At 40.9% G+C, this 25,000-nt stretch overlaps 1 protein-coding gene across 5 annotated transcripts in view; it reads right to left on the reverse strand.

Moving 5' to 3' along the window:
• The window catches only part of Obsc (Obscurin), a 543,345-nt gene that overhangs the window by 327,728 nt on the left and 190,617 nt on the right, over positions 1-25,000 (reverse strand). For all 5 annotated transcript variants that reach the window (XM_080280411.1, XM_080280415.1, XM_080280412.1 and 2 more), the window contains exons 5-9: positions 20,163-20,297; positions 10,467-10,712; positions 7,991-8,161; positions 5,124-5,193; positions 3,635-3,730 (exon numbers count right to left, since the gene is read on the reverse strand). In XM_080280411.1, coding sequence (XP_080136537.1) covers positions 3,635-3,730; positions 5,124-5,193; positions 7,991-8,161; positions 10,467-10,712; positions 20,163-20,297 — 718 coding nt within the window. The remainder of the gene's footprint in view (positions 1-3,634; positions 3,731-5,123; positions 5,194-7,990; positions 8,162-10,466; positions 10,713-20,162; positions 20,298-25,000) is intronic.

Here is a 25,000-nt window from a genome sequence, read left to right on the forward strand (position 1 = left end):
ACATTCTTACTGTCATTCTCTCAGGCAGACCTCCCCATGCGTCCTTGTACAGGGGATGAGAGTACAAAGCTAAATCTCTCTCTCTCTCTCTCTCTCTCTCTCTCTCTCTCTCTCTCTCTCTCTCTCTCAGACACACACACACACACACACACACACACACACACACACACACACTTGTAAATTCATATCTACACACACATGTAAATACATATCTACACACACTTCCCTTACTTTGTCTCACGCAAAAACCTTAGACTCTCTCTCTCTCTCTCTCTCTCTCTCTCTCTCTCTCTCTCTCTCTCTCTCTCTCTCTCTCTCTCTCTCTCTCTCTCAGGTAATTAACAGTCAAGAGCAGTGTACGTGGTTCGACCCTGACCAAAATATACTGACAACTCCAGCTGCCAGAGACACCCACACCCACACCTACACCTGCACCCACACCCACACCTTCACCTGCACCCACACCCACACCCACACCTTCACCCACACCCACACCCACACCTGCACCCACACCCACACCCACACCTTCACCTGCACCCACACCCACACCCACACCTTCACCTGCACCCACACCCACACCCACATACACCCCTACACACACACACGCACACACACACACACACACACACACAACTACCCAGACCCACTTCCACAACCATATCCACCTTAACCCAGTCTCACCCACACCCACACCCTCACATCCACACCCACACCCACATTCGTCCGTACACACACACACACACACACACACACACACATACACACTACACCCATAACGAGATTGATACCAGAACCTCACATACACACACACACACACACACACACACACACACATACACACTACACCCATAACGAGATTGATACCAGAACCTCACATACACACACACACACACACACACACACACACACACACACACACACACACACACACACACACACACACACACACACACACACACATACACACGTGCATTAAAGTGTTGAGTGAACCAGGTAAAATCTAATTCATACCGGAAAGATGATGTGATTTTGCTTTCAGGTCTATTGCATTTAGTGAGAGAGAGAGAGAGAGAGAGAGAGTAAATGGTCTGAGGTCCTCTTTATATGTAGGTGTATTTTTCCCTTATATTTTCCCCATGAAGACTACAGGTAATCGGTCTAAAAAAAATTCCTTATTAATTTATCTATTGTATTGTGGTAGGTGCTGGCGACCATCATCCACTCACTTGATGTAGTGCTGCCTACTTCTTCCTTAGCCTTTATCATTCTTTTTCTGTGCCTGCCCTCCTCTCTTCCTATTTCTCCCATTTTTCCTGTCACTTCTTATTGCTTTTCTTTCCTTTACAGGTGGCTTTACATTGAGTGACAAGCCAAATGGTTTCCTATAAGCCAAGAAACCCTTTACAACGCTGGGTGGTAACCATATAACCAAACCATACGTGCTCCCTACGTGTGAGCAAGTAGGTTGGTGGAGGGTTAGTGCCCCTCCCCGTAAAACAAATACCTCAAAGTCAAATGGCCACCCCTTACGGGATTATGGCGTCTGGCAATAGATAGATAGATAGACCTATAAATCAGATTAGCCATTTTATCCCTTAGTCTAAAATATAAGATAAATGAAGGACTTCTATTTTTTCTACGTCTCTGACATAATGGATTTTGCGAGTGGATGGAGGCAGAACGATATTAGGCGTTGTTAGTGTGAGCAGACAATAGATTAACACATACAGTTGCCCGCAAAAATATAAGTTACATCAGTTTATCCACAGCCAGTAACAAAAAACTTTATGACAACGATTTACATTTACAGACAGCGGGTTTGGTCATGTGGAGAGGATGGAGAGTGAGAGACTGACGAGGAGAGTGTATGTGAGTGAGGTGGAGGGGGAGAGAGGGAGGGGAGGGCCAAGGATGTGATGGAGGGATGAAGTGGTGAGGTATATGAGAGAGGGGTGTGTGAATTGGGAGCAGGGCAGTGAATTGGCGGGGGACAGGGTGACGTGGAGGCGATTTGCTTGTGGCCACCCCATATAAGGGATTAAGGCGTCTGGCAATAGATAGATAGATAGGATTTACACGGATTAAATATTTCGAAATGTTGCATAGCGGTAGTGATACTTGGAAATGAGCACTACACAAGCAAGCCTATTTCCTCTGTAATCCTCTCCTGACTTCCTCATTAATCCTAACCTAACCCAACCTAATCCCATCCTTATATATCGCCTCGAAATATTAAATCCAGAACAACTTGGAGGCGTTTTGTCTGCGGCTACCTTTTGCGGGATTAGGGCGTCGGGCTATAGATAGACAGATAGATAGAAATATTACTCCGGCAATTCGTAAAATCACATTGCATGTATTTTGTATCGCTGTTAATTTGTCTATCTATCTATTGCCAGACGCCTTAATCCCTTATACGGGGTGGCCACAAACAAATCGCCTCCACGTCGCCCTGTCCCCCGCCATTTCACTGTTAATATGTATCACTGTTAATAGGTCTATCTATCTAGCTATCTGTCTATTGTCAGACGCCTTGATCCCATACGGGGTAGCCACAAACAAATCGCCTCCACGTCCCCCGCCATTTCACTGCCCTGCTCCCAATTCACACACCCCTCTCTGATATACATCTCCACTCCTTCCCCCCATCTCATCCTTGGCCTTCCCCAGCCTCTCCCCCCCTCCACCTCACTCACATACACTCTCCTCGTCAGTCTCTCACTCTCCATCCTCTCCACATGGCCAAACCACCTCAGTGTGTTCCTCCTAATGCTTCCTATCACATCCACATCCACACCACAACGCTCCTTCACATCCTCATTTGTCAGTCTGTCTCTTCATGCGGCTCTACAGGCTCCTCTCAAATAACTCATTTCTGTTAATTTGCATCATTGTTAATTCGCAAAGTCACTGTTGGCCATTTTTCCATACCAAACACGTTCACAATTCAACCTCACACGAATTACAGAAAATAATAGTAATAACAACAACAACAACAATAATAATAATAATAATAATAATAATAATAATAATAATAAAAATAAATGGTTCTGCCGCTCTTGAACACTCTGAACATTGCATATGGATAGAATTTGCCGTGTAAAAAATATTGCTAAGTAAAAATCTGTCAGGTAGTCATGATATCAAGGGAAGGTAGGCATTGCTCCATCCCGTATTCCTGTTATAAAAGTCTCCCCTGTTTTAAAAAATCTATATTATACACAACAGCTGCGTTATTTTTGGTTTAAGTTTGAGGGATATAGATAAAAATATATATTAATGCATCGTAGTCATGCCATAGCCTCTCTCTCTCTCTCTCTCTCTCTCTCTCTCTCTCTCTCTCTCTCTCTCTCTCTCTCTCTCTCTCTCAATCTTTACCTCTATGGAAAATGAGAAATGATTGAGCTATTTCTCTCTCTCTCTCTCTCTCTCTCTCTCTCTCTCTCTCTCTCTCTCTCTCTCTCTCTCTCATATATATACATTGCACAAAAATAACTTAAATGGGTTGTGCGGAAAGTATAGCACACTGGAATAAAAAGGCGTCCGCACCACCGGGGTCTAAGTCCATCTAAAGTGACCGGACTATAGGATGAGGGGAGGGGGAGGCACACAACGAGGGCTCAACTATACTGACCTCGAACCACTCCTTGATGGGCGTGTTGTTCTCCAGAAACTCCTGGGCCAAGGGCTCGTTGCTGCAGTACTCGGCGTGACGGTCGAAATCACGCTCCTGCAATGGATGTACAGTTGGCGTCACTTCTCCCTGGTACGGTAGGTGACGCAGTGGGGGTTATCGGTAACTTGGGCTTTATAGAAAAAGGGAAATGGTTGGGATTTCTCTCTCTCTCTTTCTCTCTCTCTCTCTCTCTCTCTCTCTCTCTCTCTCTCTCTCTCTCTCTCTCTCTCTCTCTCTCTCTAACTTTGCCTCTATAGAAAATGAGAAATAGTTGATATTTTCTCTCTCTCTCTCTCTCTCTCTCTCTCTCTCTCTCTCTCTCTCTCTCTCTCTCTCTCTCTCTCTCTCTCTCTCACATCACTAAAGGATTTATCTATCTGTCTGTCTATCTGTTTATCTATCTATCTATCTATCTATTTTTAAGTTAGGAAAGACCTCTGACGGTGATGGAGAGAGAGAGAGAGAGAGAGAGAGAGAGAGGGAGAGCAATTTGGTAACCTTTGTCGCGAGAGAGAGAGAGAGAGAGAGAGAGAGAGAGAGAGAGAGAGAAAGCAATTTGATAGCCTTTGTCGTGAGAGAGAGAGAGAGAGAGAGAGAGAGAGAGAGAGAGAGAGAGAGAGAGAGAGAGAATTCAGCCATCAGAGTGACTATAATACATTTGTTATTACCTGAAGGAACTGGGTCTATCTTACAAATTAATACTCCCTAACACCTTTTCCTATGCAACTTTTTTTGCCCCTTACACCCTTACTCTCCATCTCCCTATTACATGAATCATTCCAACATCGCCCTACTCTGCATAGATAATTTGCTAACTGATATTAACCAGCCCTAAACTAAATCGCTAAGGAAGAGGTGTTAGGGAGACTCCTTAACCTACGAGAATAAGGGCCTCTATCTTGGTTTCATGATCAGTCTTAGGAGTGAGAAAGAATTGAGTCTCCTTGGTTACTAGTCAAATCAGCCCTCCAATCTGACTACACTTGGCCATCAACTGAGCTAAAAAAAAAAAAAAAGTTAGGGATTTTGGTCGTTATAAAATCAAAAATAATAATGATAATAATAATAATAATAATAATAATAATAATAATAATTGTAGTAGAGTAACCCATTTCTGTTTGGTCGACCAGACTCATCGACCATAGGCAAGCAATCATTCCTGCAGGGCCATCTCGTGCAATGTACCTATATTTTCTTGAGCTGTACAATCTCACGGGGAATAGTGTGAAAAATTGGTTCCTGGATGGATGCCGCATTTGCATCTCCTCACCTAGTTAACAGGGGCACCATAGTAGGCTCCACATCACCCCGTTATTTGCTTATATGGTTACCACCCAGCGTTGTAAATGGTTTTCAGGGATAAAGGAACCGTTAAGCTTGTCATTTAGTGCAGTCACATAAGGAGGAGGTACACAGCGCTACATGAAGTGAGTGGATGATGACGTACCAAGCGAAGGAAGGTTCGTCCAATCATCGTAGGCACCTCAGCGTGGTACTTGACTCCCTCGATAAGAACACTGCAAAGAAAATAAGAATCTTGAGACAATTTGGTTAAGGAGTTTGAAAAGGCGTTTTACTATTTATCTATCTATTGCCAGACGTCTTAATCCCGTAAGGGGTGGCCACAAACAAATCGCCTCCATGTCACCCTGCCCCCTGCCATTTCGCTGCCCTACCCCCAGCTCACACACCACCTCTCTCATATACCTCTCCACTCCATCCCTCCATCTCATCTAAGTCCTTTTTATTTAGATTTTTATAAATGACTTGTCCCTCTATCCTTCAGGCCATAGTCTCGTTGGTTAAGGAAGCTCCCTAACACCTTTTCCTAAGCGACTTATTTTGCTTACTACACCTTACTGTCCTCACCTGTACTACAAAAAATCCTTCTAATATCGTCATACTCTGCATAAATAACATACAAAAGGATATTAACCAAGCATGTCCAAAATAAATCGCTAAGGAAGAGGTGTTAGGGTCTTGGGGAGCCTCCTTAATAAAAGAACCTCTGAGAGACATGGGTCCTACTCAGTAACGACTCCTCATCTCGCTCTCGGCCTCCCTCTCCTTCTTCCAACCACCTCACTTCATCTATTCTCCTAAGCTCGTATTCTCTTCGGGTAAGGAAGCTCCCTAACACCTCTTCCTTAGCAGTTTATTTTCGGATATGGCTGGTTATTATCCTATTCTACCTAAGCAGAGTATGGCGGTACTGGAAGGATTTATGTAACACAGAGGAGGCCAGTAAGGTGTAATAAACAAAATAAATCGCATAGGAAAAGGTGTTAGGGTGCTTCCTGAACTGACGATGAAACGGGCACTTGTCAGACTCGTTTTATGTTTTCATTTTATTTTTATTTTCATTTTCATTTTATTTTTATTTTCATTTTCAATTTAATTTTATTTTTATTTTCATTTTATTTTCATTTTATTTTTATTTTCATTTTATTTTTATTTTTATTTTCATTTTATTTTTATTTTATTTTTATTTTTATTTTTATTTTTATTTTCATTTTATTTTTATTTTTATTTTCATTTTATTTTATTTTCATTTTATTTTCATTTTATTTTTATTTTCATTTTATTTTCATTTTATTTTCATTTTTATTTTCATTTTATTTTATTTTCATTTTATTTTTTATTTTCATTTTATTTTTATTTTCATTTTATTTTTATTTTCATTTTATTTTTTCACAGCTTCTACACTACTTTCACGATTCGTTACATTTGCTCGTCTCTTCTTCAGGACGAAAATCAAGGCAAAGTTAAGATTAAAAAAAAAAAAAAAAAAGCGAAAATGTAGGCCAGGTAAAGATGGGGAAAAAAAAAAATTGTAGGCCAGGTAAAGACGGAAAAAAAAATGTAGGCCAGGTTAAGATAAAAAAAAAAAAAAATTGTAGGCCAGGTTAAGATTAAAAAAAAAAAAAAAAAATTGTAGGCCAGGTTAAGATAAAAAAAAAAAAAAACGAAAATTTAGGCCAGGTTAAGATAAAAAAAAAAAAAACGAAAATTTAGGCCAGGTTAAGATGGAAAAAAAAAACGAAAATATAGGCCGGGTTAAGGTAAACAAAAAAACGAAAATGTAGGCCAGATTAAGATTAAAAAAAAAAAAAAAACGAAAATGTAGGCCAGGTAAAGATGGAAAAAAAAATTGTAGGCCAGGTTAAGATGAAAAAAAAAATTGTAGGCCAGGTTAAGATGGAAAAAAAAATTGTAGGCCAGGTAAAGACGGAAAAAAAAAAAAAATTGTAGGCCAGGTTAAGGTAATAAATAAATAAAACGAAAATATAGGCCAGGTTAAGACGAAACAAAAAAAAAAAAACGAAAATATAGGCCAGGTTAAGACGAAACAAAAAAAAAAAAACGAAAATATAGGCCAGGTTAAGATACAAAAAAAAAAATGAAAATGTAGGCCAGGTTAAGATAAGAAAATAATAATAATAATAATCTAGAGGTAATCTTAAATTTTCACCCTGCCCCCGGTAACCTTGGGTCCGTCAGACCCCAATCTTTACAAAAATCACCAAAAATACTTACAATGACTTTACTGAAACAAGCACTCGTACACGGGTTCTGTAGCCGTTTTTCTTCAGTTTGGTGCAAAATGTATGAAAGTATAAGTGAAGAACTATTGTAAGGAGGGCTAAAAAGACAGACATTGAAAAACTGAATACCCACTGAAATTAGCGGCCGCCGTACCAAAACTGAAATGTTCCACTAGTTTTCTATCATTGCCTGCTGTAGACTAATAGCAAAAGTATCTCAAAAAAAGGGGAAGCACATGTCATTATATATCACTTTAGGCATGGAGGATATATATGGCCAAAAATAATAATAATAATAATACACAAGTTAGGTAACATGGGATTCACTGAGCCCCAAAGACCGTCTAGCGTGAAGATAAAGGCACATCTCCTCTCACCTCCCTAAGCTATTCTACTCGTCAGGAAGGTGGAGGGATAACCAGACCCCAGGACGTTATAGTAATATATGAAAAACACTAAGAAAAGTAGCCTGGCGTCTGAGGGACCCCAAGTTGCCTGAGGGGGGTTAAGATGAAGACGGATATGCCAGAAGGACTAAAATCGAGGTCAGGTTTAGAGAATATACCGAAAAAGATGCAAAAGGACGAGAATCAAGAAGTTAAAATGCAGAGAATGTGACGAGAATCTGGGCCAAGTATAGATTAAAAAAAAAAAAAAAAAGAAGGATGGAAAGTAGGCCAGGTTAATATGAATAACGTATATGAACAGGCTGCGGAAGGACGAGAAGGATGAAATTAAGCTGACCCCAAACCATTCCTCCCGAACTTACTTCTGGTGGAAATCGGCGATGTACTTGAAGTTGTTGAAGATCAGGTCCTTATGGTCCTTGACGTGGCGGGGCGTGGTCGGGGAATCCATGGCGTTGTAGTACTGCTCCGTCACGAACTGCAGGTCCTTCACAAACTCCTCCTCTGTCTCCACAAGCTCACGAATGGTAGCGCTGGAAGGAGGGCAGGAGATAGAGGTGGTTCGTGGATAGGAGAATGATTGATGCGGGGGACGGGGATGCAGGTGATATAGGAGATATGTATAGAAGGAATGGTAGGAGGTATAGGAGATGTAGGGGAGATAGGAAATAAAGGAGATGTAGCTGGTTCTTTTATAGGGAACGATTCGTGGATAGGGGAATGATTCGTGCGTCAGTTTGAGAGACGAAGAAAGCAGCCTGTATTAGTCAGAACTTTCTTTTTCAACAACTCACCAGCTCACGAATGACAGGCGATGGGAGAAAGGGAAGGGATGCACGAAAGGGAAGGGTGGGTGGGGGAGAGACAGGTGAGGCCTTGAACTCTTTATTTTGTGTCAATTAAAGAGGACAGGGAACTAGAAAAAGAGGAAAATATTAGACAGACAAATGAGGTATGAAGAGAGGTGAGGGGAGACGAACATTGTGTCAAATATGAAGTGCAGGAAGACTGAAAAAGGAAATATTGGAGAGAAGACTAAGGCATGAAGGAGGTGAGGAAGACATGAAGGAGGTGAGGAAGGCATGAAGGAGGTGAGGAAGGCATGAAGGAGGTGAGGAAGGCGTGAAGGAGGTGAGGAAGGCATGAAGGAGGTGAGGAAGACATGAAGGAGGTGAGGAAGGCATGAAGGAGATGAGGAAGGCATGAAGGAGGTGAGGAAGGAATGAAGGAAGTGAGGAAGGAATGAAGGAGTTGGGGAAGCATGAACAGTGTGTCACAGATGGAACACGGAGGAATTGAAATAAGGGGAAAATTATGGACAGAAAAGTTGGTTATTCGGGGAGGTGTGGAAACGTGATCAGGGTCTAGGGCAGGGCTGTAAGTACCTACACTCCTTTCACCCTAACTTGGCCCAAATTTTCGTCTTTTGGCAGCTTATTTCACGCAGTTCAGTGGCAGAAAAGACACTGCTACGGCTCTACATCCTTCCCATAGCACTTCTTTCCGGCTAGCGTCATATTCTAGTATTAATCTTCTTTATAACTCCTCATTCAAGATGGGGAGATGGCAATTTTAGGCCAAGTTAAAATGAAAGGAGTATAGCCTATGAATGAAAGACAGGGAAAAGCAGGAAGGTAATTCATGAAGACCAAGACAGGTGTTTCAGTAATTAATTAAGTCATCCACCTGTAATCAAGGGCTTTCTCAGGTAATGTTCTTTTCTTATCCAGTAAAGTGATATTTGTTTAGTAAAGAGCGATATTCATTTAGTAAAGAGCGGTATTCATTCAGTAAAGAGCGATATTTATTTAGTAAAGAGCGATATTTGTTTAGTAAAGAGCGATATTTTTTTTAGTAAAGAGCGATATTTATTTAGTAAAGAGCGATATTTATTCAGTAAAGAGCGATATATATTTAGTAAAGAGCGATACTTATTTAGGATCTGTTTAGTAAAGAGTGATATTTATTTAGTAAAGAGCGATACTAATTTAGTAAAGAGCGATATTTATTTAGTAAAGAGCGATATTTATTTAGCATCTGTTTAGTAAAGAGTGATATCTGTTTAGTAAAAAGCGATATTTATTCAGCAAAGAGCGATATTTGTTTATTAAAGAGCGATATTTATTCAGGAAAGAGCGATATTTGTTTAGTAAAGAGCGATATTTATTTAGTAAAGAGCGATATTTATATATTTAGTAAAGCGGTATTTATTTAGTAAAGAGCGGTATTTATTTAAAGAGCGATATTTATTCAGTAAAAAGCGATATTTATTCAGTAAACAGCGATATTTTTTCAGTAGAGAGCGATATTAATTTAGCATCTATCTCGTAAAGAGCGATATTTATTAAGTAAAGAGAGATTTATTGGTAAACTGATTGGCCGTGTTAATTACGTCCAAGACACTATCTATCTATCTGTCTAACTATCTATTGCCAGACGCCTTAATCCCTTATACGGGGTGGCCACAAACAAATCGCCTCCACGTCACTCTGTCCCCCCCCCCGCCATTTCACTGCCCTGCTCTCAATTCGCACAGAGTAATGTGTTGTATATGGTGCGTGAATTTACAATGAAAATAATAAAAATTGTTTCTATCAATTATCATGTTAAGCTTAATTTGTGTGATTATAACAGTTCTCTCTCTCTCTCTCTCTCTCTCTCTCTCTCTCTCTCTCTCTCTCTCAACCTACATACCTACCTATCTATCTATCTGTTTATCTGCCTACCTACCTTCCTACCTATCTATCTATCCATCCATCTATCCATCTATCTATCTATCCATCCATCTACCTGTCTATCTATCTATCTACCTATCCATCTATCTATCTATCTACTCACGTCCTCTTGGCCCTAGCTTCATCTTCAGGCGTCGGACCCAGGACCTTGCTGGAGAGTTTCCTAGACTTGTATTCCCGTATTTCCTTCATCAAGTTCTGCTTCACCGCCAGCGTCTCCTCCATGGCTATCTGCTGCACCGTCCTCTTCAGCGACGCCTTCAGGGACGACTCAGCATCCTCGTCCTCGGCCAGGATGCGAGACGGTACCAGGCCCTCCTTGCCAGTGTCTCGGTCTCGAACAAGCCACCTGGTGAAGAAATCTCAGAATCAGAAGCTAAAGTTGACAGTAGCAGTTTCCATTGACTTCTGGGCCTGGCATTCTCCATCTCTTCCACTCTCTTTTATTTAGGTGGACTTTGGGAGACGGGAACCTTCTCCACTTCACTCTCGTCTTGCGTCAGTGCGTATTTGTGCAAGTTCAGTAGTTGCCATACGATAAAATACACCTAAGAGAAACAGAATTTGAATTAAAAAGAAAAGAAAAATAGTAGAGGGATCAGATAGACGGCATAGATATCGGCCCTTTGAATGATATGACAACAGTACATTATCATTTTAGCTAGAAATTGTCAAAGGAATCGGCAGATAAAACAATAATACGTAAGTTTACACCGCCATAGTTTGCCATATCATAATCCTTGGTAGATAGCTTAGTTATCCCAATTATTAAGGTTTTCTTTGAACGATCCGTTTTCTATCAGTTTTAATATGGATAACTTATCTATTTTTATCATGCGTTGCTGACTCCTCCAAATCGGGAGTTTCTGTGTCACCAAATGAATAACGATCGCTCTTGTAAGGTAGGCTGGTTTAATAATAACAATTTTCTTCTTTTTGCCGTAGAACAGACTGGCCTTGAGCATCGAAAATGAATAAAACAGTAGCTGAAGGCACACCCTGAAAATATGTGTCCATCAGATTGCTTGGAACTTTGATATACTGTGTGCCAAAAACATTACACTCACTGGAGACGCTCATGGCAGAGAGATTTTTGCACGTCTCTCTATACCCGTGAGTCTACAAAATCATCAGAGCTTTTGAAATGATAGAAAATAATGAAGATCCAAAGATAGTACATCGACAGGCGAAAATGTGTCCCTTGCTTGTGTTAGAGAGAGAGAGAGAGAGAGAGAGAGAGACAGCAAACTTACCCACGACCCGTGAAGTATGCTTGTATCCTCGTCGATCCCTAACACCTCCTCCTTAGCGATTTATTTTTAGATATGGCTAATTAATATCCTTTTGATCACTATGCATGTAAAGTGAGGTGATATGAGAATTTGCCTAACGGAAGAGAAGTGTCATATTCGAAATTAATCGCTGAGGAAAAAGTGTTAAGGAGTTTCCATAACCGACGAATGAGAGCAAGAGTTAACCGTTACTCCCAGTCCTCCATTTATGCAACAGGTCAACTCTGGAACTGTCTCCCTCTGGCTGTATTTCCTACTTCCTCTGATCTCCAGTCTTTCAAACGCAGTGTGTCCAGGCATCTCGAAATGAACGGATCTTTAATTTGGCTCTTTTTCTTTTTCTTTTTTTCTTTTGTCTTGGAAGGAACAGTTTGCAGGCTCCTGGCCTTTGGTTCCTTCTTCCTTGCATAAAAAAAATAAAATCCAGCAAGAAGGAAAGGTACAAGGTGACAGACAAAGGCGTAAGAGTTTACCTAGGCAGGGTGTAAGCAGAGAAGCACAGATCTTTAGGACACTAGGTTAGGTTAGGCTAGCCTAGGGTATGGTAGGCTAGGTTAAGTTAATCTAGGTTAGGAGAGGTTAGTTGGTACATTGTTACGCCAGATTAGATTGATATTTTGATTGGCGGGGGACAGGGTGACATGGAGGCGATTTGTTTGTGGCCACCCTGTACAAGGGATTAAGGCGTCTGTCAGTAGATAGACAGATAGAATTTACGTTAGACTTAGGTTAGGCATTGCTTGGTTGTGGCTATATAAGATATGGCTTGTAGATTTGGGTAGATTTAGGTAGATTTTAGTATATCAGCCATTACGCTTGATCAACACCGACTATCTATCAATCTATTGCCGGATGCCTTAATCCCATACGGGGTGGCCACAACCAAATCGCCTCCACGTCGCCCTTTCCCACGCCATTTCACTGCCCTGCTCCCAGCTCATACCCCCCTCTCTCATATACCTCTCCACTCCGTCCCTCCATCTCACCCTTGGCCTCTCCCTCCCTCTCTCCCCCTCCACCTCACTCACATACACTCTCCTCGCCAGTCTCTCACTCTCAACACAGACGCATCGGGAAATTGAAATGAACATAGATTAAAATATTAGGAAAACACCGCAATTCTCCAGAAAGGATTATTTACTTATGAAAATTATCAGGAAAATAAAGAAGACAACCCGGAAGAAGAAATGAACTGGTAAGGTATTTGTTTAAACCAAATCGTATGTGTACCTAGTAGTAGTAGTAGTAGTACTAGTAGTATCCTAAAACACCCAGGAGTTTAATTAATTATGATTGTTGTAGTCAGTATTAGAATAAATATTTTCATACCCTCAATAGAAAAAATAATAATAATAATAATAATACTAAGGTTTTATATGGTCACGTGACTACCCATGATGCCCTACTCTCCCCACTGTTTACCTTCGTCAGTAGAGTTGCAACTGTGGTGGGGGGTGGTTATGCGTGCCTGTAGTTCTTCGTTTAAACCTCTTATTTCGCCATGAACTTCATTCACTTGGACTCAGAACGCTGTAATTGGCTTGTTAAAGTGGCCCGGAGAACTACAGGTGTGAGAAGGGTGTACAAAAGGAGTGAAATGTATAAAAAATTGTGATATTGGCAGGCGATGAAAAGATGCGTCCGTCATGAAGAGGTTAGTGTTGTGGATATTTAATTCACTGTTTGTTGACATGCTGTTCATTTTCTCTGTGATTGCCTCCCATGACGATTTATATGTATTTATTTAGCACGTGAGGAGTAATTGTAGTGGATGAGATGTTTACTGTTAGAGATTTCCCACAAGTTAAAATCGTGTGTTTATTTTGGAGTGGAGGAGTTACGCAAAGTATACGGTATTACGATTACAGCATATATAACAAATATATTTAACAGTAGCATAACCAGGGCAGTATAGTGATAAAATTTAGATATTAAAAGAACGTGTAATTACAAAGGAAGTCCTTGTTTACCACCGTGGAAGTGTTAAAATGTGTAAGGAGTTTCTCGTCTTTCCATTGCACAGTTTGGTTATTTGGTTGTCACAATGGCAAGTAGATGTAAGGATTTAGTTGATTTCTTGGTGTCCGTGATAGATTTCGTGGTGTTCGTACTTGAAGGACATTTAATTCTGGTTTTGTATAGAAAAATGTGTTGGAATCGAGAATGTTTGCGCGTTGCCCTGCGTTGCCAGACGTACGAGAAATTTAACTTTTCCTGCCCCCCTCTCCTTTTTTTTAATTAGGTGGCATCATAGTTTTAATTTAGTAACATAGTACTTATATTCTTAGTATATGGCAGGTGTATATCTTAACTATCTGTGGCTGTTATTTATTTTAAAGTGCCGTACGATCAGTTTTCCGAAGTGCATGGCTTTAGTCCCATAGAGTAAGATGGGACTTTGGGGGTTGGGTACGGTTTGTTCTTGTATATAGGTTGTTCTTGTTATCTCCAGATGATTTTGTTCATCATAGACGCTGAACAGAAAGATTAAAATTATTTGACATAAATTTGCTGACTGAAAAGGTTAGAATTATCTGACTTGCTGGCAGAAAGGCTAGAATTATTCGATATAGACTTGGTGAACTGAGATGGTTAGAAATATCTGACAGACTAGCTGACTGAAAAGGACTAGATTTCGTCGTCAAAAAACCTATCACGAGAGAGAGAGAGAGAGAGAGAGAGAGAGAGAGAGAATGCATCAGGCAAAAACACGAGAAAAAGAACCCTTCTCCCAGGTTTGAAAAATTTTGTAATTTTTTAATCCATTTAAGCCCAACCTACTTCAAAATATTTCAGATTGTTGGAACTCTAGTAATTATGATTTACTACATGAATTAAGGATTGTGCTGGTGTAAAAATGAATAAATAAATAAATAAATAATGTGCATGACTACTTAGTGGTAGGTGGTGGCGACCATCATCCACTCACTTGATGTTGTGCTGCTTACTTCTTCCTTAGCCTTTATCATTCTTTTTCTGTGCCTGCCCTCCTCTCTTCCTATTTCTCCCATCTTTCCTGCCACTTCTTATTGCTTTTCTTTCCTTTACAAGTGGCTTTACATTGAGTTACAAGCCAAATGGTTTCCTGTAAGCCAAGAACCCATTTACAACGCTGGGTGGTAACCATATAACCAAACCATACGTGCTCCCTACGTGTCAGCAAGTGGGTTGGTGGATTGTTAGTGTCCCTCCCCGTAAAACAAATAACTCAAAGTCAAATGGCCACCCCTTACGGGATTATGGCGTCTGGCAATAGATAGACTACTTATCCTTAGTGGCGGTAGGTATTTATTCTCACATCGCTGTGTTACGTTCACTATATTCCTTTCACCTTAACTTGACCAAGATTTTCGTCCTTTTGCAGCCCATTTCATGTAGCTCAGTGGCAGAATAAGGCAATACCCCGGCTCTCCACAGCACTTCTTCATGACTAGCATAATGTTTTAGTGCTACGTCATGGTTACAACAGCATTCAAGACAGTTGGCAATTTTAGGCCACGTTAGAGAGAGAGAGAGAGAGAGAGAGAGAGAGAGAGAGAGAGTTAATTCGGGTTTTATTTGTTTTTATATATGGGGGGGATCAAGACCAAAAGAAATTTCGATTTTGGGGGGGGATTCTAAAGGGTTATTTTCTCCATATATGCCCTTTATCTTTTTTTCCACATTTTTTCATTTTCTTTGTGATTCTAAAGGGTTGTTTTGCCCACTCATCTTTTTCTTTATATTTTCTCTGCATTTTTTTTATTTTGTGATTCTATAGGGTTATTTATCCTACTCGTTCCTTTTATATTTCCTTTTTTTCTTTTCTTTTTTGGGTGATTCTAAAGGGTTGTTTTTCCCACTCATCCTCTTTTTCTTTATAGAAAGTTAAATCGGGGAAAGCCCCAGGAATTGATGGAGTGTGTGGTGAAATGCTGAAGCATGGGGGAGAGATAGTAGTAGAATGGATGTGGAAGATGTGCAGATTGGCCTGGGAGGAAGGTAGAGTCCCGGAGGATTGGAAGTCAGGTATAATTATTCCCTTGTACAAAGGAAAAGGGGAAAAAGAAGTGTGTGGTAATCATAGGGGCATCTGTCTTCTTAGTATAATAGGAAAAATGTATGGTAGGATACTTATTGACAGAGTTAGAGAAAGAACAGAGAAATTAGTTGGAGAAGAACAGGGAGGCTTTAGGAAGGGAAGAGGTTGTGTAGATCAGATATTCATTCCTAGATCTTTAGTGGAAAAGTTTCTAGAGAAGGGAAAGAAGTTGTATGCGGCTTTCATGGATTTGGAGAAAGCATATGACAGGGTGGATAGACAAGGATTGTGGAAAATATTAAGAATATATGGAGTAGATGGGAAGTTGTTGAATGCTGTGAAGAGTATGTATGACGGTGCTAAGGCTGCAGTGCGTGTGTATGGTGAAATGAGTGAATTTTTCTCTTTGAAGGTTGGGTTGAAACAGGGATGTGTCATGTCTCCATGGTTGTTCAATCTGTACATGGATGGGGGTAATAAAAGAGGTACAAGGTAGGGTAGTAGATGTTGGAGTGGCCCTGGTGAGAGAGGGTAGTGTTTGGAAACTCCCTGTACTGTTGTTTGCAGATGATACTGTGTTGTTGAGTGAAGACGAAGGGGAGCTGCAAGGCTTGGTGGATGAGTTTGGGAGAGTGTGTAAGAAACGGAATCTAAAGGTGAATGTAGGGAAGAGTAAAGTGATGGTCTTTGAGAGAGATGAAGTCAGTGAATGTACAGCGAGATTGGATGGTGAGGAATTGGAAAATGTGAGTACGTTTAAGAACTTGGGGAGTGTGATGAGTAAGGATGGAGGTTTGGAGGGTGAAGTGCTCTAAAGGGTACAACAGGGAAGAAGGGTTGCTGGTTCCTTGAAAGCAGTGATAAGAAGCAGGGAAGTGAGCATGGAAGTGAAAAAGTTACTACATGACAGTATTGTGATACCAACTCTAACGTATGGAAGTGAAGCTTGGACGTTGCTGGAAGGACATATGTCAAGAGTGAGAGCAGTGGAAATGAGTTATTTAAGAGGAGCCTGTGGAGTCACATGGAGAGACAGGCTGACAAATGAGGATATAAAGGAGCGTTGTGGTGTGGATGTGGATGTGATAGGAAGCGTTATGAGGAACACACTGAGGTGGTTTGGCCATGTGGAGAGGATGGAGGGTGAAAGACTGGCGAAGAGAGTGTATGTGAGTGAGGTGGAGGGGGGAAGAGGGAGGGGGATGCCGAGGATGAGATGGAGGGATGGGGTGGAGAGGTATATGAGAGAGGGGGGTGTGAGTTGGGAGCAGGGCAGTGAAATAGCGGGGGACAGCGACGTGGAGGCGATTTGTTTGTGGCCACCCCGAACGGGATTGAGGCGTCTGGCAATAGATAGATTGATAGATTTTTGTTTTTTTCTTTTTTGATTCTAAAGAGTTATTTTCCCAATCATTCTCTTTTTCTTTTTCTTTTTTTTCGAAACTCATTTTCTCTTGGTGATTCTAAAGGGTTGTTTTTCCTACTCATCCTCTTTTTCTTTATATTTTCTCTGCATTTTTTTTTTTGTGTGTGTGATTCTAAAGGGTTATTATTCCTACTCGTTCCTTTTATATTTCCTTTATTTTCTTTTTTTTTTTCTCTTTTGAGAGATTCTAAAGTTTTCCCACTCATCCTCTTTTTCTTTACATTTTCTGTGTATTTGTCTTTTTTTGTGTGTGATTCTAGAGCGTTATTTTCCCAATCATTCTCTTTTTATGTTTTTTTCTGTTTCTCCTTTTCTCCTTTTCTTTTCTTTTTTTTTTTTTTTTGGTGATTCTGAAGGGCTGTTTTTCACACCCATTCTCTTTTACATATTTTTATGTTTTTTTCTCTCTTTTGTGAATTCTATCTATCTATCTATTGCCAGACGCCTTAATCCCGTATACGGGGTGGCCACAAACAAATCGCCTCCACGTCACCCTGTCCCCTGCCATTTCACTGCCCTGCTTCCAGTTCACACCCCCGTCTCTCATATTCTCAAAGGTTATTTTGCCCTCTCATCCTGTTTTTCTTTATATATATTTCTTTTTACCTTTTTTTGGGACTTTCATGGATTATTTTTCACACCCATCCCGTTTTTCATTATAATTTTTCTGTATTTTTCATTTTTTGTTTTGGCTGTGATTCTGAAGGGTTATTTTGCTCATTTTTATTTTATTTTTTTTATGTGATTCAGGAGGGGTTATTTTCCCCCTAAGATTGGGGGCATGTGGAGAGAATGGAGAATGAAAGACTGACTAAGAGGGTGTATGTAGGTGAAGTGGAGGGAGGGAGAGGGAGGGGAAGACCGAGGATGAGGTGGAGGGATGGAGTTGAGAGGTATATGAGGGAGGGGGAAGTGAGTTGGGGGGAGGGTAGTCAAATGGTGGGTGACAGCGACTTGGAGGCGTTTTGTCTGCAGCCACCCTTTGCGGGATTAGGGCGTCGGGCTATAAATAGATAGAGTGTAGCGTGCCCCCCGGTGGGAAGGGCGGTAGGGGAAGGTAGATGAGTGAGCTGGGGGCAAATTACTCCGGATAGAACCATTACATAACATTGCCTTTGTATCGAACGTGTATGAAACAGAAGATGGTCACAATAATTGGCTCCCTAACACCTCTTCCTTAGCGATTTATTTTCGGATAATTGGCTCCCTAACACCTCTTCCTTAGCGATGTATTTTCAGATAATTGGCTCCCTGACTTCTCTTCCTTAGCGATTTGTTTTCGGATATGGCTGGTTAATATGTTTTTGTATGGTATGAAGCGAATGAGTCTCCCCAACACCTCTTCCTTGGCGATTTATTTTTGGATATGGCTGGTTAATATGTTTTTGTATGGTATGAAGCGAATGAGTTTCCCCAACACCTCTTCCTTGGCAATTTATTTTTGGATATGGCTGGTTGATATCAATTTGTATGTTATTAATGCTGAGTGTGGTGTTATTGGAATGATACTGATATGGAAGAGGATAGTAAGGGGTAGGAAGCAAAATAAATCGCTTAGGAAAAGGTGTTAGGGAGCTTCCTCAAATGGGCCTTGGTGTCTCTCTCGCCATTATAAATCTCCATACGGCAATGCTATACAATTTTTTTTTTCTATGCTAGGAAGAAGGAACCCAAGGCCACGAGTCCGCAATAACTGTTCCTTCCAAGAGAAAAACAAAATACAAGAGAGCCAAATTCAAGGCATAGATAACAGTCAGGACAATAACATTACTATAACATTCAAGACAGTACGATAACATTCAAGACAGTACGATAACACTCAAGACAGTACGATAACATTCAAGACAGTACGATAACACTCAAGACAGTACGATAACATTCAAGACAGTACGATAATATTCAAGACAATAACACTACGATAACATTCAAGACAATAACACTACGATAACATTCAAGACAATAACACTACGATAACATTCAAGACAGTACGATAACATTCAAGACAGTACGATAACACCCAAGACAATACCATGACGATAACTTTCAAAACAATAACACTACGATAACATTCAGACTACGATAACATTCAAGACAGTACGATAACATTCAAGACTACGATAACATTCAAGACAATAACATTACGATAACATTACAATAACATTCAAGACTATAACATTACTATAACATTCAAGACATTACTATAACGTTCAGAACAATAACATTACGATAACATTACAGACAAGAACATTACGATAACATTACAATAACATTCAAGACAACAACATTACGATAACATTCAGTACAACATTACGATAACTCTCAAAACAATGATAACATACAAGAAGATCAGAACTGCATCTCTCTCTCAAACTCGTTTCCCAAGAGTAGTTTTCCCCCCAAACCTCACCCTACAGCCGTTCAAGTCCAACTGTTACAGATATTTTATGAAGGGAGGAAGCCTGTAATGTGATGTATAGAATTATTTATCGTTGTTTTTCCCTCCTCTGTTCATCTTGCAAAAGGAAAAGAATAAGAAGTAAAAGAGAAGACTAACAAGATGAAGAAATAGAGAAGAAAACAAGTAGTAGTAGTAGTAGTACCGTAGTAGTAGTAGTAGAAAAGAAGAGGGAGAAGAAGAAGAGGAGGAAGAAGAGAAAGACAAAGTAGAAGAAAAAAGACGAAGTGGAAGAAAGAGAAGAAGAAAAGAAGAGGAAGAAGAAGAAGTAGAAGAAAAAGGAGAGGAAGAGGAGGAAGAAGAAGAAGAAGCGGAGAAGAAGAAAAGAAGAGGAAGAAGAAGAAGAAAGAAGTGGTGGTGGTAGCAGTAGTAGTAGTAGTAGAAGAAGAAAAAGAAGAAGAAGAGGAAGAAGAAGAAAAGAAGAGAAGAGGAAGAAGGAAGAAAAGAAGAGAAGAGGAAGAAGGAAGAAAAGAAGAGAAGAGGAAGAAGGAAGAAAAGAAGAGGAAGAAGAGAAAGACAAAGTAGAAGACGAAGCTCAAATAATCCTTATCAAAAGCCTATTAAATCCAAAACACGACCCATCCCTGCCTGTGACCTGGACTGACCTCTCCTCGGTGACCTCGTGACCTCTGGAGCGGGGGTCGGGGTGGTTCCTGCGGGGTCTGACGGCCATCTTGTGACGCGCCGCGGAGTTGTCCAGGAGCTCCGTGCTAACTTCATCTCCCTCCAAGCGTGGCCGTCTGGGGATTAGGTATTAGGTATCAGGAGCGTTATTTGGTATTAGGTATCAGGTATCAGGAGTAGTAGTTGATATGAAACAGGGAAGTGAGCATGGAAGTGAAAAAGCTACTACATGACAGTACTGTGATACCAACTCAAACGTATGGAAGTGAAGCTTGGACCTGGTTGGAGGGACACAAGTCAAGAGTGAGAGCAGTGGAAGTGAGTTATCTGAGAGGAGCCTGTGGAGTCACATGGAGAGACAGACTGACAAATGAGGATATAAAGGAGCGTTGTGGTGTGGATGTGGATGTGATAGGAAGCGTTAGGAGAAACACACTGAGGTGGTTTGGCCATGTGGAGAGGATGGAGAGTGAGAGACTGACGAGGAGAGTGTATGTGAGTGAGGTGGAGGGGGAGAGAGGGACGGTGAGGCCAAGGATGACATGGAGGGATGGAGTGGAGAGGTATATGAGAGCGAGAAGTGTGAATTGGGAGCAGGGCAGTAAAATGGCGGGGGACAAGGCGACGTGGAGGCGATTTGTTTGTGGCCACCCCGTATGGGATTAAGGCGTCTGGCAATAGTTTGGTATTAGGTATTAGGTAGTAGCGTTATTATTTGGTATTAGGTATCAGATATTAGGAGTATTATTAGGTATTAGGTATCAGGTATTAGGAGTAGTTTTGGGGTATCAGGTGTTAGGAGTGTTCTATGGTATTAGGTATCAGGTATGAGGAGTATTACTTGGTATTAGGTATCAGGTATGAGGAGTATTACTTTGTATTAGGTATCAGGTATTAGGAGTAGTATTAGGTATCAGGTATTAGGAGTATTACTTGGTATTAGGTATCAGGTATTAGGAGTAGTATTAGGTATCAGGTATTAGGAGTATTACTTGGTATTAGGTATCAGGTATTAGGAGTATTTGATATTAGGTATCAGGTATTAGGAGTATTATTAGGTATTAGGTATCAGGTATTAGGAGTAATTTGGGGGTATCAGGTGGTAGGAGTGTTCTATGGTATTAGGTATCAGGTATTAGGAGTATTATTTGGTATTAGGTATCAGGTATTAGGAGTAGTATATGCTATTATGTATCAGGTATAAGGAGTATTACTTGGTATTAGGTATCTGGTATTAGGAGAAGTATTAGGTATCAGGTATAAGGAGTATTACTTGGTATTAGGTATCAGGTATTAGGTGTAGTATTTGGTATTAGGTATTGGAAATTTCTCTCCCCTGTCTTGTCTCACTCCACGCATGGATGGAAAGACTGGGAGGGTGATGATGATGATGATGATGGTGATGATGATGATGATGATGATGATGAGGAGGAGGAGGAGGAGGAGGAGGATATTGGTGATGGTGGTGATGATGATGGTGATGATATTGGTGGTGGTGGTGGCGGTATTGGTGATGATGAGGTTGATGACGATGATGATGATGACGATGACGATGACGATGATGATGATGAGGAGGAGGAGGATATTGGTGGTGGTGGTGGTGATGGTGATGATGATGATGATGATGATGATGATGATATTGGTGGTGGTGATGGTGCCGGGATTGGTGATGATGATGATGATGATGATGACGATGATGAGGATAAGGATGGTGATGATGATGATGAGGATAGAGATGGTATAGGTGGAGGATGGTGTTGGTGGTCGTGGTGATGATGATGATGAGGAGGAGGAGGAGGAAGAGAAGAAGGATATTGATGATCATGATGGTGGTGATGATGATGATGATGAGGGAGATTGTGGGGGTGAAGGGGGTCAGAAAGGGTGGGGGAAGGGGAGGGGGGAGAAGAGAGTAGGGTGGGCACGTTGGGATGAAGGTGTGGGTGGGGAAGGTGTGTGTGTGTGTGTGTGTGTGTGTGTGTGTGTGTGTGTGTGTGTGTGTGTGTGGAATATTACAAGGGATGGTGTGGGTGCTAAGAGAAAGTACCATAAGTGTGTGTGTGTGTGTGTGTGTGTGTGTGTGTGTGTGTGTGTGTGTGAAATACATTATACATAGACTCTAAAGATAAAACTCAAACATCCATACCTATCCCAGCATCAAATAATAATAATAATAATTTCAGTATACATATTGACCATGGCCTCTCCTTCCACATCACCCTACGCAACGTCATATAAATACATAGGAATATATATAATTCTCTGGCACTGTTTTCGAAAAAGCTATAATCAGATTTCCAACATTATATTTTGATGGGGAAAATGGCCACTTGTTTTGCTGATGTTGGGAAGATTTTAGAGAGAGACTGACATTGATGAGGAGTGATATTTTCTGTCTTTTTTCTTTTTTTCTTTTTTCCGGGAGTCCTGGTGATGTGTCTCAGAGTATTACAGGTATTTCGTACACATGTCTGTCTACCTGTCTGTCTATCTATCTATATCTAAATCTCACTCTATCTCTCTGTCTCTCTGTCTTTCTTAGGGTATCTGACTGTCTGCCTGTCCATACGTCAATCTTTTTCATTTTTCCGTCCAGGTTTTTCGTACACCTGTCTCTTTATCTACCTGTCTGTCTATTTATCTTTCGATCTGTCTGTCTGTCTGTCTTTCTGTCTCGGTATCTGTCTATCTCTTTGTCTGCCTATCCATATATCATTTTTTTTTCATTTTTTAAGTTCCTATTCTGTAGCCTTTATCATGTGTGTATTTCTAAGTATAATAGATTTTTTGGACAACACTGTCTATCTGTCTATTTATCTATCTGTCTGTCTTCTATCTATCTGCGGTATCTATCTATCTATCTATATGTACGGTATCAGTCTATATATCAATCTATCTATCTACCTTATCTTTATCTATCTACGGTGTTTATCAACCTATTTATCAGTCTTTCTACGGTATCTGTCTATCTATCTGTCTGTCTATCTATCTACCCAGAAGCCTTAATCCCGAAAAAGTTGGCCACAAACAAATCCCCTCCATGTCACCCTTTCCGTCATCAGTCTGCCCTCTCTCCATCCCTCCATCTCATCCTCGGTCTCCCCCTCCTCCCCTCCACCTCACTTATGCACTCTCCTAGTCAGTCTCTCAGTCTTCATTATCTCCACTTGGCCAATGCTTTCTAACATCCGTAGAAGTCTCTCTCTCTCTCTCTCTCTCTCTCTCTCTCTCTCTCTCTCTCTCTCTCTCTCATGCAAACAATAATCACCATAAGTCTCTAACATTCTCTCTCTCTCTCTCTCTCTCTCTCTCTCTCTCTCTCTCTACACACACACACACACACACACACACACACACACACACACACACACACACACACACACACACACACACACACATCTCTTCATACACCTACACAAACGCATTTTTTAAAACAAGGAAGAAGGAACCCAAGGCCAGAAATCCACAAGATTATTTTCTCCAAGTAAAAATAAAAAACAAAATAACAGGGAGCCAAAGTCATGATCAGTTTCAAGAATGCTGGACGCCGTAATCTCGTAAGGGGTGGCCGCAAGCAAATCGCCTCCATGTCGCCCTGTCCCCCGCCATTTCACTGCCCTGCTCCCAGCTCACGCCCCTCTCTTTCATATACTCCATCCCTCCATCTCATCATTTTATTCTGGTATTTATCTGGCTCTGGACATAGACTAGAGAGCCCGTTCCCTGAGGCCTTACACTCCTTGTGCTTCCTATTGACCTTCGCATGTCACTTCTTCAGCACTAATAGCAGCCGTCCTTACATATGGTTTTCTAACTGAGGGCTGGTGTGGTGGTATGATGGGTGTTCGTATATACCATGCTGGTGTGTCTTGTGGTATATTCAGAGCCAGTTTCGCAAATTTAGAATCATTACTCTTCCCTCTCCAGCTCGGTATGAAACTCTATTACAGTTACCTCTCAACTAACACGAGTTTAAAAAACGCATTTTCGTTTTAACACGAGCAAATATTTAAGGAGATATGTTTAACTAACAAGGGTTTCTCGATTTAACACGCCTTTACACGTACGTGATGGCTTCAAACTAGCCGCGCGCGCCTTGGACAGTCCCGAGCTGATAGACCGTGTGTGGCAGTTTATGCATAAATACAATTTTTTATTTGTCTGTTGCTTAACCTGGTATTATTCGAACTATAATATTCAAAAATGAAGTTTGGCCCCATTCGGAGCAATTTGGCTCATTTTCGGACAAAATTTGGCCAGGAAAGTGATGGTAGATCTAAATTGCCACAACTTGATGCTGCAGAACAGAAAGAAGAAAACCACTCAGACCAAGATAGAGCAGTTCTGTATGAAGAAGACAGAAAACTTAAGGGAGTTATCTTCATCACCAGTAGCACGGGAGTCAGAGGAAGAGGAAGAGGAAGGACATCAGAGCGAGGAGGGACAACAAATTTAGGGTGGGGAGCGGCGGGAGGTGGGGTAGCGGGGTAAGGAGGGACAGCAGCAGACGACGAGTGATGCATAGATGAAGTGAGGCTGTGTTGTTATTGTTTGTGACCTACTGACTGTAATGAAAATGTTGCTTTTACTGTAGTGTTGTTATGACCTACTAATGCATTAATAATGTTGGGGAACTTTCACAATGGCGTGAATGAAGCAGAATTGAAAGAGAATCCACGTAAAAAATGAAAACAGTATGTATTTGGGGAGAAGTAAACAACGCTTCGCCCCAACTAGGGCTCAAATATTGTTTATTTCTCCCCAGATATACTGTTTTTGTTTTTACGTGGATTTTCCTACAAATTAATAGTGTTGCTTT

Source organism: Coenobita brevimanus, chromosome 84 (genome assembly GCF_032717465.1).
Source record: "Coenobita brevimanus isolate Jiangsu-jjx chromosome 84, ASM3271746v2, whole genome shotgun sequence".
Classification (NCBI taxonomy): Eukaryota; Metazoa; Arthropoda; class Malacostraca; order Decapoda; family Coenobitidae; genus Coenobita; species Coenobita brevimanus.